Source organism: Myotis myotis, unplaced genomic scaffold (assembly GCF_014108235.1).
Source record: "Myotis myotis isolate mMyoMyo1 unplaced genomic scaffold, mMyoMyo1.p scaffold_m19_p_3, whole genome shotgun sequence".
NCBI lineage: Eukaryota > Metazoa > Chordata > Mammalia > Chiroptera > Vespertilionidae > Myotis > Myotis myotis.
In genome coordinates, this window is record NW_023416335.1 from 59,449,023 (window position 1) to 59,467,408 (window position 18,386).

The 18,386-nt window shown below is 38.3% G+C and overlaps 1 protein-coding gene across 14 annotated transcripts in view; it reads left to right on the forward strand.

The window, feature by feature from the left end:
* KLF12 (Kruppel like factor 12) overlaps nucleotides 1–18,386 on the forward strand; it is a 446,590-nt gene that overhangs the window by 325,633 nt on the left and 102,571 nt on the right. For all 14 annotated transcript variants that reach the window (XM_036302000.1, XM_036302007.1, XM_036302009.1 and 11 more), the window contains one exon: nucleotides 3,411–3,546. In XM_036302000.1, coding sequence (XP_036157893.1) covers nucleotides 3,411–3,546 — 136 coding nt within the window. The remainder of the gene's footprint in view (nucleotides 1–3,410; nucleotides 3,547–18,386) is intronic.

Here is an 18,386-nt window from a genome sequence, read left to right on the forward strand (position 1 = left end):
GTTTAGCAGGAAATGCTTATGCTGGTCATGCATATGGGTGGCTGCAATGTGGTCGGTCCATCCAGCATGGCTCACATCAGTTGGGGTTGGCTGCCAGCTGAGCATCTTGTCTCTTAGGTTTTCCTGGGCTTCTTCAGATGGCGACCAGGTTCCAAGCCAGCAGGTTCAGCATAAGTCATCTATCATGATTTATTGGGGTGATCTTTACAGGAACAATTTACCATTAAGTATGTTTTTGAAAGTCAGAGTAAATGGGTTCAACTTGAGGCGTTGGAGTTCTGCAGTTACCCTTCCAGGGATTTCGTCACGGCGAGTGAATCTCACACAGTATTTCACAACTCCTCCAACTCAGAGAACGGACACCTCCACCAGCCATGGGCTGGCATTCTCCCAGCTGCCTGGTCCCTTTTTCTTTAAAAGGAACGGAATCTCAAATGTAAATTCCTTTCAGATGCCTGCAGGTCATCTATTGCTCTCTTACTTAGGGAGGTGGATATGTCTTTGGTTCTGGTGCTCAGGTTACTTTTGCATTTTCTCTGAATGGGCACCCCAGTGAATGGGTGCTTCCTAAATGAACTGAGCAACTCAGAGACTAATGGAGGTTAAGGAAGGTAGATGTCCCTATCCCACATTTCATCAAAGGAGAATGGAATTATGCAAGTATGCAGATAAGCTAATCATCTGACCTAATCAGCAATGCAGATTTCAAAAAGCCTTTCTAATTGCTTCCTCATCTTGGCTGAAGGTATGTGTAAAAAGAGCTTCTCAGCATGATGGTAGCAGATGTATTTCATAATATTGATTGAAAATATTGGAAAGAAATCCTCAATTATAATGTTCCTAAAAAGTACATCCAAAAAAGGACATCATATTTAACATATTTTAAACTTTCATTGAGATATAAACATAACATAATTTAGATGATCAACTCTCACACCAGCTCTTTAGAGTCTTTTGTATGGCTAGATTTTAACTTTCAGAGTCAGGTTGCTTATTGGTTAATTGCCCATATCTCCCTTGAGTTTTATTACTTACCTATTATAACTCTAGTTTTCTTGGACAAAATAGGACCACCAGAATATTCCCTTATCTTTAGCTAGCTGTTAAGTTGGTATCTTGGCAAAGGAATCTTTGTGCATCATGTTTCAACAACTTTAAATGTTAAATTGTTGACATTTACAGGCGTGCATAACACCACACAATATGTGATTCAGAAGCCTACATAGATCTGTTACTCCTTTTTGGCTGCATTTGGGTAGTTATGAATGATTGGTAACAGAATCATCCTATAACAGATTGCCCAAAAGAAACTATCTGTGAACTCCTGGTTGTAATGCCTGTATGATCCCTGTGACTTGTGCTACATGAATGCTGGTTGTTCATCTTGACCTTACTTTCTTTGAGCTACTCAGTATCTTTCCAGTACCTCTGTTTACTCTAAGTTATTCTGAGCCCGTTTCTGTTGCCTGCTGCCAAGATAAATCTTAAATGATACAGTGCCTCAGTGCCTTTGGAGTGGCTGATGCTTAAGTATTTCCCTGTTATCAGATGGTTGCAGAACTGGTCCTTTCTAGAAAGAGTTTATCCAACATCCCTCTTTTAGGAAATCTTCTCTAGAGATCAGACACAAAGTCTTTTTGTCCCACCATGTGTGGGACAAAGAAAACATTCAAAAACTCTAGTGTTACTGCATAATTCCTGGCATTTGCAGAAGTGAATGCTGTATGTACTAGTATATGGGGAATTGGTGAGGGCTAAGTCACATGACAGTGTATTGTTTTATTTGAGGGTCAGAAAATATGGATAGTCCAATTTATGACTTAATATCTTTTCTAGTTTCTATATCCAAACCCTTAAATCTCTAACTCATAGTTTCTTAACGTGGCACTCTTGACATTTTAGACTAGTTAATTCTTTGTCATGGGGGACGGACTGTCATGTGCATTGTAGGATGTCCAGGAGTATCATTGAAGATGCCAGTAACATCTCCCTCTCCCCAAGTTGTGTCAAATTAGAATGTCTCTAGACATTGCCAAATGTCTCTTGGGGAGAAATTTGCCTTTGTTTGAGGACCACTAGTTTAGGTTATTTGAGTTATTTTCTCTTTAATTTAACCAACAATTACCAAGAACTTTCATTGTTCATACTACATTTGAATATATGTATACTTACAGGAATAATGTGTGGCAGTAGGTTATACAGATATACATTCCTTCCTAAGCATGTTTAGTTACAGACATGTTGAAGCTTTCTAGGTATAGTTTTTCTATTCATATTTTAAATGTTAGGTAGAATCATAAAAAATTGTTTGTGTGTAAAATATTATGAAATACTAGCATTTTCCGGATGATCTACCTAATGCATGATACACAGTAAGAAAAAACGTTTTGAGAAAAAAAAAATGAAATTGTAAATATACCCAGATGTCATTGTAACCATGACTTTAAGTGGATTTGCTTTTTGTAAGCAGCAGTGGTTTTCGAAATGTTGTTGGGCATTTTGAGGAGTGGCAATCTGCTTGGAACTGGCTGGCTTTGAGGCCACTAGTTCTAACAATGCCATTGGCAGCTAGTGCAGTATTTTTAATTTAGAAGATGTGTGTATTTTGTGCTTGAGGTGAGGGCTGATGGAAATCCTACACCATGGTTATTAAAGATGGTCATAGAGAGAAGAAGGTGGAAATGCAATCTAATTTTTTTAAAGATGAGTTAAGGTTTGAAATGTTGACTGTAATCCTCTCATTTGAAAGGACCTGGAAGTCCTTGTCATCAGGGCTCCAGTCGTGGGGCGTTTCTTGCTTTGGCAAGTTCACATTGGGGGGCGGGGAGAATTGTATCTGGAAATGCCCTTTTGAAAAATGAAATCAGGTTGGAGACAAAGAGTACTTTTTAGCACATATAAACACATAATTAAAAACACTACTACTGCTTCTGTCGTTTTTCTATTCAAATTGTAGTAAAAAACTGAAGATAGTCATTCACTGAAGTATGAAAAGTACCTAAAACTTTGAGTCTTGCAAACCTTGTTCTTCTGTCAGCTGATTATGAGAGCTGTGAGCAAGAGCAGTAAGGTGGCCAGGATTCTGGCAGCAGAAGCAAGGAGAAGCCAGAGGGTCCAGCACTAACGTGTGAGCTACCTAATTAGCTTCTGACCACTCAGGAGTAGATAATATCGTGGATTTTATAGTTTATATTCCATAGTCATATCCTGAAACTATTGAGAGCTAATTAAGGTTTCATAAATCAAATGAACCAGGGAAAATACGTCGCTTTCACTAATTCCTGGGATTTCTAGAGAATTCCATGTGCGTGATATACACAGAAGAGACCTTCCATGCTTGGTGTTGGTCCAGGACAAGGTTAACTTTCTGCATGCTGATTTTAATTCATATATATGCCTTTTTTCCCCAGCACAAATGGACCCCCGAGGCCTATCTCCCAGACAAAGTAAAAGTGACAGTGATGATGATGACCTGCCAAATGTGACCTTAGATAGCGTTAATGAAACTGGATCTACGGCCCTTTCCATAGCCAGAGCAGTTCAAGAGTAAGTATCACATTCTCAGGATGAAATAAGACTTGCCAAGGTGTTCAATGGATAATGGAAATAGCGGCATCTCCTGTTCCCCAGACATGTCATTCTAGCCCTGACCTGGCACACGTGTCGGCATCTTTCCATTCAGCCTGATGTTCTTTGGAAGGAGATTACATAGTTGAAAAAAAACGTGTTTTGATTAGAAATAAGACGTCTGTGAATCTTTTCTGATACCACCTGCCCCTTCTCCTTAATTCTGAAAAAGTTGTTCATTCTGAATGTCATTATCCAATTATCATCATCATTATTATTACTCATATACAATAGTCAAGAGAAATAAAAATAGCAAGTATTGTTATTTTGTTTTGATAGGAAAGTATGGAATAGCTTCTTTGAAATTTCAAATTTGGAAAATATTATGTTACCAAATTTGGAAAGTATTATGAAAAATCAGAACCACATGTAATTTTTAAAATGATCTTTTCTTTTCTCTTTTGTTCAGTCCATAGGGTTAGATTTCAGCCCTTGCTTACTGAAAACAGCTCTTTTTCTGTCTCTTTCAATTCTGTATTTAGATTTGAACCTATGGCTAGTCCACTTACATTTTTTCTCTAGAATAATTTTTAATAACATAATCTTGAAGAAGATGAGGATTTAAATAGCCACTGTTATTGCTGACATGTGTTAACTGTTTACTCAAAATGATTTTAGTTATTTACCACATATTAATTCCTTTCCCCTAAATATTAACTACTAAGTACCTACTCAGTTTCACATATTAAGCCTTAACATTTAAAAAAATTAGTATAGCATTTTAGAATTTAAAACATGTATGTATGTATGTGTGCATCAAATGAGTAACATATCTCTATGTACTATGTATTATTATTTACATTATGTATGTTTGTGTATACACACAAATATATATATATAGTGTATTAGAGGAAACCAGGATATAGAGGATCTAAATTGAAATTTAGAGTGACGTCTGGATTCAAATTCACATTCAAGCTCTTAATGACTGTGTGAGTTTTGGCATATTATTTAACCACATGGAGATGTTTCTTCATCTGTGATGAGAAAATCAGACCACTTAGCTTACGGGACTATGTGAGGGTGTGATATAGTCCTAAGGCATACAAGCAAATCACAGAGTTTGAGCACATAGAAGGCTTTGATTATTGATAGAAGTAGTGGTCACAGTAATAGTAATAGTGTGTAGTATAAGTAATATATGACAACCAAGAACTACAAGTGTCACAAGTGCCAGAATTCTAATTGTATAAATGAAAACACTGAGGATCAGAGAAGTTAAATGACTTGTCCAAAGTCACATGATAGATGGTAACAAGACAAAGTTTTGGCTTCTGACTCCAAAAATCGATTTTTTCCTAAAAGTTTGTAATGTCTGTTTCCATAATATCCTTCCACTGGAACAATTTATGAAAACATTTTTTTCAAATTTGCTCAAATAACTGGGTGTAGTAACCTAGTTTCTCCAAAGCAGATGTCAACTTGGACCAGGATGGCATTGAATCAAAGGGGTTACTGAAATTGTATTGAAAGTGATGGCATGCCAAGTTACCTCAGCGCTAGTTCAGTGTTCAGCACAGCAATCATGGGTTTGTGTGAATTAAATCCTAACGTCAAAGATTCCATGTTCTCATCTGTAAAATTAGACCAAATGATGACAAGTTTCAATTCTGAGAAGCAGAATAAATTTCATAGACAATTTAATCATATTTTTTCTCTGCACCATATATGGAATATCCCCAAAATAAGTATACACACTCTAACATCTGATAGCTCAATTTTGAAAATGAAATGTTGGGCACATGGTGCAATATATAGTCCCTGTAACGTAGAATCCCACACCTGAAACCTATATGTTCGTATTCACCAGTGTTGCCCCAATAAATTTAATTTAAAAAATAAAATGTATTTTAATAAACACTGTCTTTATAATTATTCAAAGTGTGTATATACATTTTGGACACTATATATAATCACTATATGTATATATACACTGAGTGGCCAGATTATTATGACCATCTGATGTTTGTAGGCAAATTAGCTATAATTTTGTGCTGAAGTTGCTAGAGGGCCAGACCATTGTAAATAGGGAAGCAGGTTGTTTACCACAACAGTAGAAGTGATTTTTTCCTGAATATATGATATATGGGTAAACAATGCGATTTCACAGCCTTTGAACGTGGAATATATATATATATATATATATATATATATATATATATATACACACACACATACACAAATATATATAGTCTGAGTGTATAAGTGTTTATAGATATGTGTGTTTCTTTCAATTCAAACTTTCAAATTTAGAATTGTGATTACTAAAATCTAAATTATGCTTACTCCATTTGGGGCTTACATAGCAAGTAATGGTTATACTTCCAGTATTATGTGCTTATGATATAATGCTATATGTTGATGTAAAACTATTTTTAGAGTTTTTCAATGTTCCGTCATTTATTTATTTTTCATTTTATTGAACTTACTGGGGTGATAATGTGAAACTTTTAATAATTTCAGAAACCAGAGCTTCATTTTCAACATAACCTCTCTGATTTGCTCTGTAAAAACATTTTCAAACCACAATATTTAGTATAACTGTACCTATGCCTGCCTTTATTACTGTTAAGAAAGTTGCATGTATACCTAGGGAAATGCCAGATTCATTATTCATGTAAGTGTTTTCATTAAATGATTAATAAAGAATACTGAGCTGTCACCTGGGAAGCCCTAGAATGCTAGGACTCATCAATAGTTAATTAACCATCATTCAAGACTAAGTATGTGTGTATCAACACTGGGAAGTACAAAGGTGCTCTTAAATGGAGCAAAAAGAATGTTTTCCAGAGACCTCTTGATGTAGGTATATTTCAAAACTTACTTAATTTCATTATGGGACAGATAAATATATAATCCTTCCCAGAGAATTAAAAAATAAAAACTGTGCCTAGGTTTACCCAAAGTTAACTTTTGTGACATGTCTTTCTGCTCTTCTATTCTTTAATGCAAATCTGTTTCACTATTAATTTCTCTTTTTTCTTTTCCTGTTTGCCTTTGGATCTTGATGCCTTTTATTAACTCACTAGAGGCCTAGTGCACGAATTTGTGCACCAGTAGGATACCTTGGCCTGGCGTGTGGGATCGAGCTGAAACTGGCCCTCCAACATCCTCTGAGGGGTCCCGGATTGCAGTGTGGTGCAGGCCAGGCTGAGGGACCCCACTGGTGCACGATCAGAGCCGTGGAGGGACGCAGAAGGTCTCCAGGGCATGTCCAGCCCATCTCGCTTAGTCCCAATCGGCCAGACCCCAGCAGCAAGCTTACCTACCAGTCGGAGCATCTGCCCCTTGGTGGTCAGTGCACATCATAGCAAGCAGTTGAGTGGCCTTACCATATCATTAGCATATTACGCTTTGATTGGTTGAATGGCCGACCAGATGACTGGACATTTTGCATATTAGGCTTTTATTATCTACTAGAGGCCTGGTGCACAAAAATTTGTACACTCGGGGGGGGGGGGGCGGTCCATCAGCCTGGCCTGTGCCCTCTCTTAGTCTGGGACCCCTCGGGGGATGACCACCTCCTGGCTGAGGCCTGCTCTCTGGGGGATTGGGCCTAAGATGGTAATCAGACATCCCTCTGGCAGCCTGGCAGCCCTCAGGGGATGTCCACTTGCCAGCGGGGAGCAGACCTAAGCTGCAATCAGACATCCTTAGCGCTGCTGAGGAGGCAGGAGAGGCTCCCACCACCACTGCTGTACTGGCAGCCATCAGCCTGGCTTGTGGCTGAGCAGAGCTCCCCCATGTGGGAGCACACTGACCACCAGAGGGCAGCTCCTGCATTGAGCATCTAACCCATTGTGGTCAGTGTGTGTCATAGTGACCAGTCATTCCCAGTCTTTCTGCTGTTAGGGTCAGTTTGCATATTACCCTTTTACTATATAGGATAGAGGCCTGGTGCACAGGTCGGGGCTGGCTGGTTTGCCCTGAATGGTGTGCCAGATCAGGGTGGGGGTCCCGCTTGGGTGCCTGGCTAGCCTGGATGAGGGGATGATGGCTGTTTGCAGCTGGTCACACTCCCTTCAGGGTGGGGGTCCCCACTGGGGTGCCTGGCCAGCCTGGATGAGGGGCTGAGGGCTGTTTTCAGGCGGGCCAAACCTGCAACTGAAGCTCCCAGTCTCTCCTGTTTTTCTTTTTTCTTTTTATTCTGGGATTTATTTACCTTCTGTAATTGAAACTTTGTTGCGGCTCCAGCTCCGAGGCCGGCTGGCTGAAAGCAGGTTTCTGGGGTTTGTTTAGCTTCTATAATTGAAACATTGTTGCTTAGACTGGAGCTCAGAGCCCGGCTGTGGCAGGCGGGGAACCTTGGCTTCCTCCATCACTGGAGCAAGCAAGTCTCATGTTTGCTTCAGCTCCCTGGCTGCTGGCCGCCATCTTTGTTGGCAGTTAATTTGCATATCGCCCTGATTAGCCAGTGGGAAGTTTAGCGGAGGTATGGTTAATTACCTTGTTTGTCTATTATTAGATAGGATAATAATAAAAATGTAATATGCTAATTAGACTGGACAGCTGAACGACCTTCCAGATGTCCTCCTGGATGACCTTCTGGATGAAGCTGGGGCTGCAAGGGCCAAGGCAAGCCGCCACAGCTGTGAGGGCTGAGCCCCTTGCACGAATTTCGTGCATCGGGCCTCTAATATACAATAAGCTGTCAAACAAAAATATAATCCATACTATGATCAGTAAAATAATGCAATAAATAATAAAAGGGTAAAACAACAGCTTGGCATGGTCAAAATGAGAGGATTTCTAAAGATATCTGTGGATCTTTTTCTTGCCCTTGCTGAACTTTCCAGAAAGGGTTAGGAGGTAGAGAGGTGATGAAATCAAAGTTTTATATACAGTAATGGTAGCACATTTTAAAAGACCTGGGCAACCAGTTCACTTTTGTCTTTCCAATTAAAGACAAAAGGAGCCATGGTTTAGGAGGGGTTCAAAGGCTGGCCTATTATTTCATTGACCACCACATAAGTGTCAAGGAAGAGAAGGGGAAAGATGAGAAAAAAAGGATATTAACAAAGATTGATACTGGAGAGAGATGAAACTGCCGTGTCCTATGCCAGCCCTTAAAACAAGATGCTAGCCCACAAGGTAAATTCCTCCAGCTGAAACTGTCCTTTCTCATTCAGGTTCCTAGTCTTGCCTCATGCGATAATCATCATGGTTTAAATTTTTAATTTGGTACTTTACTACATTATTATATTTACATAGCATAAAAGTTAATATGCCAATGAATATTTTCTAAATGCCTAGTATTATGCATTTATTAGTTGTTAAAATGAACTTTTAATAAAGTTTCAGTTTAAGAAATGTTTCCTTTGACTTGAAATGCAGACGTTGTTAGTCAAAATTGCATCCCCTATCCCCCCACCCCCAAACATTCACATATCTTTAATTAAAAAAGAACATTGCTTGGTGGCTAGCACCTGAGGTCATATCAATTTATATACATTTATATAATGAAGCTACTTATCTGTGCTGGGACTGATCATTTCAACCATTTTCATTGATTCACTTGATTACCGTTTATCAGCTCAGCATCAGTGAATCCAGATAAATTGGAAGAAATGGCCATGGAGAGGCCTGCAGACAGGCTCCACCCTTTCCTTATTTGTTTTTTACCCCTGATGGTAAAATGGGGTCGTTACCCTTAACAACTTGACAAACATAATTATTGGAAAAAGAGAGGTGCAGGCACATGATTGGAGCAAATTAGCATAATTAACTCTTACCTGTGGCAAAACAATATTTTTTAAATAGGCAAGCTCTGGCTTTGTTATCCAGACCTCTCATTTCTCTACTTTTTTTTTTTCTAATTCCAAACATTTTTTTTCCTAATTCCAAATATTGGTAATCCTCATTTGTTGATGTGAGTACTTTAATCCACTTCCTTCAAGTTAACATGTGATTGAATCAGAATATCTAAAATAGGGCCCTGTTCAGAGAAATTTCTATTTAACCAGAAACAAGTGAACTAAAAGAATAGGGATATAATACTTTCAGTAAGAGCGAAATGGGAAACAGGAGCCTGGCGGGTGGAGAAAGGGGTGAAGATATTAAGGAGATGCGCCTGTGTTTCTCAGTGTCATTTCTCTCAGAACTGGTAAGTGCACATTACGGTTTAACTCTTACCATAGTCTGCCCTCTGATTCTGATTACAACGCTCAGAACCAAACAAAAGCAACATAAATTCGTAGCGTCAGTAACATTTTGCCTTGGCCAGCATCTCTGATATTTGTGCCTGTTAAAGGGATGTTTCTAAATGGTTCATTGTGGATTACATTTCAGCTAATTAAAACACTTCACTGTCTTCCTCCTGTTGTTATTACAGTTGACATTTGAACTACTCAGGTTCGCTTATATGTGGATTTTTTTTAAGTAAATACTGCAAATGTATGATTATCTTAGTAACATTTTTTTTTCTAGCTTACTTTATTGTAAGGATACAATTTACAATTCATATACATGCAAAACGTGTTGTTTATGTTATCGGTGAGCCTTCCAGGCAGCAGCAGGCTATGAGTAGTTAACTTTTGGGGGAGTAAAAAGTTACACATGGATTTTCAAATGCACAGGAGTCAGTGCCCATAACCCCCACATTGTTCAAGCAGCAACTGTATATATTGCTCATGTGAGTGGCTCTCTTAACGAAAAACAATTTGTGAATTTCTGGAAATAGTCTTATCTTTAGTACATTTTCACTTAAATGCTCTTTGGTAGCAAGTTAAAAATACTATTGTTGCCTTCAAACCGTGTTGCTAGTTCAGACATCATGGTTCTTAATTTAGAAAATTGCATTTAATAATCAGAGGAAGTAAAAAAATCTTGAGGGGGTAGTTATCTATTTTCTTTATATTTCTTGTCCCAAATTGCTTGAACACACTCCCGTTTCTCTTAATCTCCTTACTTATGATTGTGTTAATGTCTTTTAAATTATAGCAGAACATTATTAGAAGTGAGGAAGAAAGAAAAAACAAAAGAACTCTGAGTGAGCCTACTTTTTGGCAGATTCTATGAAAACTCACACAGTTTTTATTTCATTCTTCCTATGATCCTGCTTGTATCCTACAGATAAAGAAATGCAGGCTCAGAGGTTTACTCTGTTCGCAGAGGCCCTACAGCTGGTAATAGGCAGAGCTCATATTCAAATCCATGTTTGTCTGACTATAAACCCATATTCCTTTAAGATGGCAGCTCCTGTTTTTATGCTGTGCCTTTAAAAATTTCTAAAGTCCAGCGGTTCTCAACCTGTGGGTCGCGAACAATGAAAATACATCCTGCATATCAGATATTTATATTACGATTCATAACAGTAGCAAAATTACAGTTATGAAGTAGCAACAAAAATAATTTTATGGTTGGGGTTCACTACAACATGAGGAACTGTATTAAAGGGTCGCGGCATTAGGAAGGTTGAGAACCAGTGCCCAGGTCTAAACCCATCCAAAATAAAGATTTTTGAGTCTTGAAAAGTAAGAAAATGTTTATGAACTAATTTCAGATTTTTTTTTTTTAATCTTTAACTTGTTACTTTAAAGATAATGTGATTTTGGAGGAAATGATTCCATCAAATGCCTTGATATAGTTGTTTGTTTTTTCCCTTTTTAAAAAATCTTTATTATTGCAATTATTACATATATCCCCCTTTTTTTCCCCCATTGACCCCTTCTAGCCTGCTCCTGACTCCCACACCTAGCCTTCCTCACCCTATTTCCAGTGTCCATGGGTTATGCATACTAGTGTATGCATACAAGTTCTTTGGTTGATCTCTTATCTCCTCAACCCCCCACCCCTGCCTTCCCTCTGCTGTTCTGCAATATCACAACAGATTGTTTTGACATTTTAAATATTAACCTTATTTTAAATTTGAAGAAACATTGAAAAGAAATATATTTTAAGTTATATCAAGTACTGTAAACATAATTTTGAATGTTTAACATTAATTCTTAATTCAAAATAATGACATTCATAGAATACATATGGTATTGGCCAATATGAAGTGTACTTAAATATAGGAATTGATACTAGTTTAACCGTTAATCCTACCTAAAATTCAGTGATAATTATTCAAGTTTAAAAGGTTAAGCAAGTGTTCTACATAATACACCAGATAACTTTTTTATTAACCATTTTATTGTTTTAAACATAGTTTTATTGATTTCAGAGAGGAAGAGAGAGGGAGAGATAGATAGAAACGTCAGTGATGAGAGCCAATCATTGATCGGCTGCCTCCTGCACGCCCCCTATGGAGGATCAAGCCTGCAACCCAGGCATGTGCCCTGTCTGGGAATCAAACCATGATCTCCTGGTTCATAAGTCAATGCTCAACTACTGAGCCACGCCAGCCGGGCTGTCTGTCACTCTTTAAACAGAAAAGTTTGTTGAAGTTGAAATGGTACTGTGTCATCTTATTTTGCACCCCTTGACTGAAATATTTGAGAGTTTGGGTCATGTCGCTCCCTTTTATGCTGATTAGAATGAACCCAGCTGAGTTGATTGTGTCCGAGAAAATGCCAGAGAGCTCAGTATGTCAAATGATTTCAGCTTTTGCTCTTAGATCCTTCCCAGATTATTGTTTCACTAAGAGAAATGTATATCTTTATTTAAAAGCCTAAGGTGTTTGGGACACCTTCAAATTCCCACTTCATTCATGTCTAACCAAAGCAATAACCTCTGATGCCGCCCTTTGGATGGAGCTCTAGTTCTCTCGCAGTGACTGCCCTGGCTGACAGGGGGCTGCTGGTGCGTAACTCTGAGAGGTTTCACTCTGTTGCCATGGGAAATAAATACTTTTAGGTTGTTCTTCTTTTGAAGGAGGTCAGAAAAAACTACTGATTTACTGTGAATGAACACAGATAAAACCTAAAGTGTATGCCTCGCCTTCAGCAGCCCAACTGTCTTCCAAACCTAAAGAAAGAAAAATTTGAAGTAATGGTCATCGAATAACTCTTTCCCTGGGTTTAGCGGCAAAATGGAAACTGTACACTCAACACAGTTCCTTTTATCTGCTTTGGGGACTGAGTTGGTCCCTTTTTAAATTAAGAAAAGTGTAATCAAGTTTGGCCAGTAATGTGAATTATTTCCTGAATTATCAAGTCATATATTCATGTAGTGAGGAATTCATCCATTTTTTTAACCCCATGTTACAGGCTGGGGTTATGAATGATTCCTAGTACTTGACAGCAAGGGGTTCAGCATCAAAATATATGTGATGAATTAAAATACAATGGGATAACAGCATGAAGGGTGGTGGAGAGAAACAGTGGGGGTGGCACATAACTCAGACCGGAACAGAGAAGAGCACTGGCGTGTGGTCGGGGTGCATAAGTTCCTAATAACTGGTGGATAAGCGAGTGTGGGGGAGAGATGGGAGATGAAGCAGCTTGGAGAGGGAGGGAGGGGCCTGAGCAGGAAGGACAAATTTATTCTGTAGACGGGGAACCATCGATAAGCATTAAGAGGAAATCGCATGCCATGCTCAAGTTTGTGTGTTGTAGGTATCATCTCAAGGAAGCTGGGTATTGTTGTGCAGATTGAGCACTGCACTTAGCTTCTGTATGTTGAGTACACAGAGGGCACATACCATGTCCTCACCATCCTTGTCTCTCTAGGGCCAGCATGGTGCCTGGCCAGACACTTTTAAAAACAGTCTATACTAATAAAAGGGTAGTATGCTAATTAGACCGGGTCGACTGGACATCTTCCAGTTATCCTGCCTTTCTTCCAGACAAAGCCATGGTGGCAGGGGCTGAGGCAGAGGCAGTTAGGGTTGATCAGGCCAGCAGGGGAGGGAAGTTAGGGGCGATCAGGCCAGCAGGGGAGGGCAGTTGGGGCAATCAGGCACTCAGGCAGAGGGGTTAGGGGCAAACAAGCAGGCAGGCAGGTGAGGGGTTAGGAGTCATCAGTCCCAGATTGAGAGAGGGATGTCCAACTGCCAGTTTAGGCCCGATCCCACAGAGATCGGGCCTAAACCGGAAGTCAGACATCCCACAAGGGGTCCCAGATTAGAGAGGGTGCAGGCCAGGCTGAGGGATCCCTCCCCCCCATTCTCACCCACCCCATGCATAAATTTTTTGCACCGGGCCTCTAGTATTGAATAAACTGGAATCATTGATCTTGTGGTGTTTATATGCACATGGAGGGGGTAGGAGCAGAAGGACAATAAGCATATATTTCTGAAGAAGGTAAGTGCTGTGGAGGTAAGGAAAGTAGGATTTGAGTGCTAGGTAATGTGGAGGAGGTAGACACAGTTTACTATTTAATGGCAGGTATTCAGGGAAGAATTCTCATAAGATCGTGCTTTAGGAGGGACCTGAAAAGTTATAATATCAAGTCTCAAGGATCTCTAAAGAAAGAGCATTCCAGGCAGAGGGAATAACAAATCCTGAGACCCTGAGGCAGGAAAGTTCCGGAGTGAATAAATGAACAAACAAACTCACTGACCAACTAGAGAACATTAATTAGAATGTCTTAATGTTACAGAAGAAATTGTGCTCCATCGAGGCCAACTCATTATTCTAGCATCACATTCCTAGAGAGTGTCAGGATAGTCATTTAGAGTCAGGATAGTCATTTAACAACAACAACAAAAAGGAAAAACGAGCATGTTAAATTTTTTTTCTTTCAAAACATTTGCTTATTTTATGCCTACTTTTTTTTGTTCTGGGTTCTTTTTTTTTTTTTTAAATATATTTTATTGATTTTTTACAGAGAGGAAGGGAGAGAGATAGAGAGTTAGAAACATCGATGAGAGAGAAACATCGATCAGCTGCCTCCTGCACATCTCCTACTGGGGATATGCCCGCAACCCAGGTACATGCCCTTGACCGGAATCGAACCTGGGACCTTTCAGTCCGCAGGCCGACGCTCTATCCACTGAGCCAAACCGGTTTCGGCTGTTCTGGGTTCTTAACACTTATACATCCCCTGATGAAGCAAAAAACTTATTATCCTAGAAAAAAATTATTATATATTATTACTGTCTTTAGCAGCCATTAACACTTTTGTCCCTAAAAATGATGTAACTATAGCTTATTCTCAGACTTTGTGATGCATGAATCTTTTTGATTATTAAAAGATAGAAGGGCCCTAGCCAGTTTGGCTTAGTGGATAGAGTGTCGGCCTGTGGACCAAAGGGTTCCAGGTTCAATTCCAGTCAAGGGCACTAAGGGAAAAAACAAAACAAAATGATAAAAGGTATAATATGGGAGAGCTATTACACAGATCTTGCTGTTTTAATAGTGTTTTTTATTTTTCATCTTTCTGGTGGCTATTTTATACTCTGTGCATAATGTTGAACAATAAATTTGACACACAGCCCACCACAACTGAATAATCATCTTCTTCTATAAATATAACTATAAATATAAGCAATTTTTAGCCTTTCTAAATATTTGAAAATTATTGGGGTAACTGAGTGTTGATTTGTTTTTCAAAGTGTCATACCTCATTCTCGTGTGAATTTATTACCTCTTGGTGATGAACTTAAAAATAAATATAAATCAAACTTTTAAAAGCCAAACTTTTTATTTTTTTAAGAAAGGGATTCCGAAATTACATCATGGATAGAATTGAGGAACCAGTTTTATTTGAGAGTGGCTATTTATTTTTGCTACTTTTAAATTTTTTTTAAATGACTTAATACTCATAATTTTAAATAGAATGGTATTTCATGTGGTCATACGGTATACTTTAAACTGATTACAAGTATTTATTTGGTTTCAATTGCTTGACATATTTTCCCATGAGCAATCTCCACGTAGCTTTTTTCTTTCTGTATGTTCTACCCATAATCATATTGCAAATTTATGTACACAATTTATATTTCTCATATATATTCTTAATGAATGTAACTAGTGAGTATAGGTAGTCATTCTCATGCATTTTTGATGTGTGTTGACATAGATACTCAGTGATAATGTTGAAATATTAATGTTTTCTACAAGTTCCTGGAACGATTCATCACTATTTCATTTGTTAATATAGTCAGAGTACACATGATAAAGAACCATACTGTAATAGAGTCGAAATTAACTCAATTCACCGGGATATAATCTTTTTTATTTTCAGTCAAATGCTCTACACACTCTCTCTTCTTATTACTCTTCATGAGTTATAGCCAGTGTGCCACAATTTTCCTTTACTTTATAGCACTTTGGCATACACTTGAATCTCATCAAATACATTTACTTGCATGCATCAAATGGAAGTAAAAAAAAATTGAAGGATAAGTTTTCATGGAGAACCAGCTGCTATATGGAAAGATGGGGTATAGATAACAGAAAGAGAGCTTGGATGAGAGTGAATCTTACCTGGCAGACATTTTACCATGATATTCTGCTTTCACAATCACACACCTGAGTGTGGCCACCCAGAAAAAAGCTGCATCACGGCTTATCCTAAAAATGAAATCCTAACCCATGTGTAGTTAGCATAGTAAAAATGCCAGCAAATGTTGATAATATTTCTGATTAATCTGCTAAATTATTAGCGTAGGAAAAAATAATCCCAAGCTTTAAATTATGAACTACATTAATTCTGACACACTTTAGTTTTAAAATTATCTGATCTGTTATCAGTGTTATTTTATCTCTAGTTATGGGAAAGCATATCTAAAATATAAAAAGTGAAGCTTGAACTTAATTTTAATGTAATTATATATCCTTCGCTAAAATGATCATTTTATCAACCTTATTTTTTTTGTTGTTAATCCTCAGACAATGATTTTTTCCCATTGATTTTGAGAGAGAGTGGGAAGGAGGGGTAGAGACAGAAAGAAACATTGATGTGAGAGAGACACATTGATTGGTTGCCTCCTGCACACACCCTGACTGGGGCCGAGGATCGAGCTGAGCCTGCAACCAAGGTATGGGCACTTGACCAGAATCAAACGCATGATCCTTCAGTCCAAGGGCCAACTCTCCAGCCACTGAGCCAAACTGGCTAGGGCTCCATCTAATTTTTAATATTAGATTAAGTCAAATAATATTTCTAGATAGAATAATATATCTTTCTAAATAATTTGAATAAAAGGAGTTCTGTCTCCCTCCCTCCCTCCCTAGGTACCTACCTACCTACCTACCTGTCTATCCTTCTAAATATTGGTTAGTGTCATCTTTGGCTGCATATAACAACAAACATTACTAGAGAGCTCAAACAGAGTAATTTTTCTAGTATAACAGGACAGGCTGATGGAGGTGCTCAGAATATTCTCAAGGTTTCTTTTCTCTTTCTGTTTTGATATCCTTTACTTGTGGCTTTCTTCCCAATAGTTATATGAAGTCAGCTATATTGCTAGGTATGCTGCTCTCATTCTAGTCAGAAGGGAAGGAGTAGAAGCAAAACAAAGAAAATAACTAACCAGAGGAACATGGGAGCCAACCTTGTCAGCTCTCCTCTGGAGCCCACCCTGTGACATCTGCTTATATCTTATCAGCCCAAACTAGTTTACATGGTCCCAATTATTGGAACATGGGTAAGGAAAAGAAAAACGTGGACAGGGATGGAGTCAGTTACCAACAATAACTACCACCAAACTTAAAATTCAATTTAATACTTAAAATATATACATGATACCTCCCCAAGTCTGATACCAAATTCTTTTTTAATCATCTATTGCTATATGGACAACCCTTCCAAAACTCAGTGCTACACTTCATAAAACAGTTCTCTTCCATGTGTCAGCTAGGCAGCTGTGTCAGGTCTACAGGTTGTTAGAGCTGCACTGTTCCTCTCTCTAATCTTTCCAAACCCAACAGACAACCCAGGTCATGTATTTCTCATTCTAGTGGCTGGAACACAAAAAGGCAAGCCCAGCTTTTACAAACACATTTTAAGTCTTTGCTTAAGTCACTCATCTGCCAAACTCCCATCAGCCAATGCAAGTCACATGACCAAGCCCAGCATGCCCTACCCCAGGGGGATGGGTAAGGAGCTTCCCATGGAGATGGGGAGCTTTAAGAGAGTGATGACTAATGTACTATTTTGGAAAATAAAGGCTGTTGATTGTACAAATAATTGAAATTACTAATTTACCTATTTTTAAAATCTAATTTCCTACATTTTAGCAAATTTTAGCATTGTTCCTTTATAAAACTTCTGGATGGTTCTGATGGATCTCATAAATTCTTCTTTCTAAATTCATTTAATGTATTTTTAAATCAGTAATAACTATAGTACATATATTCTGTCTTGATATTTGAATTTCATAGTGTAAATCCTCATCTCCAGGGTTATACTCTCAGAAATATTTTATTTCACCAAGTACTTTTGCATTTCTAAACTAGAGAACTTTACAGAAGGCTAATTCCAGCTGAATAAGCAAAATCTTTTCAATATAGTTATGTTTAAGGATAGTTGGACTTGGACAAGGACAGGGCTTCTCTTTTAAATGATCCTGGAAGCTAAGGACTTCACCAATGTCCTGGAGAGAAAGGTATTTATACTTGCAATTATTTATACTTCACTGAACATATTTCTGTTTAGATAACTATAAGTAGTATGTATTTAATTCATTTAATCATAGGGAGTTGTATTTCCTTAAACATTGTCTAATTTTCCTCATCAGGTCCTCATGTTAAAAAAAAAAAAATCTTTCCTTGCCCTACCCAGTTTGGCTCTGTGGTTAGAGTAATGTCCCATGGACTGAAGGGTCCTGGGTTCAGTTCCTGTCAAGGGCACATATCTTGGTTGCAGGCTCAATTCCTGACCCCAATTGGGGCGAGTGCAGGAGGCACCCAATCAATGTGAGTCTCACATTC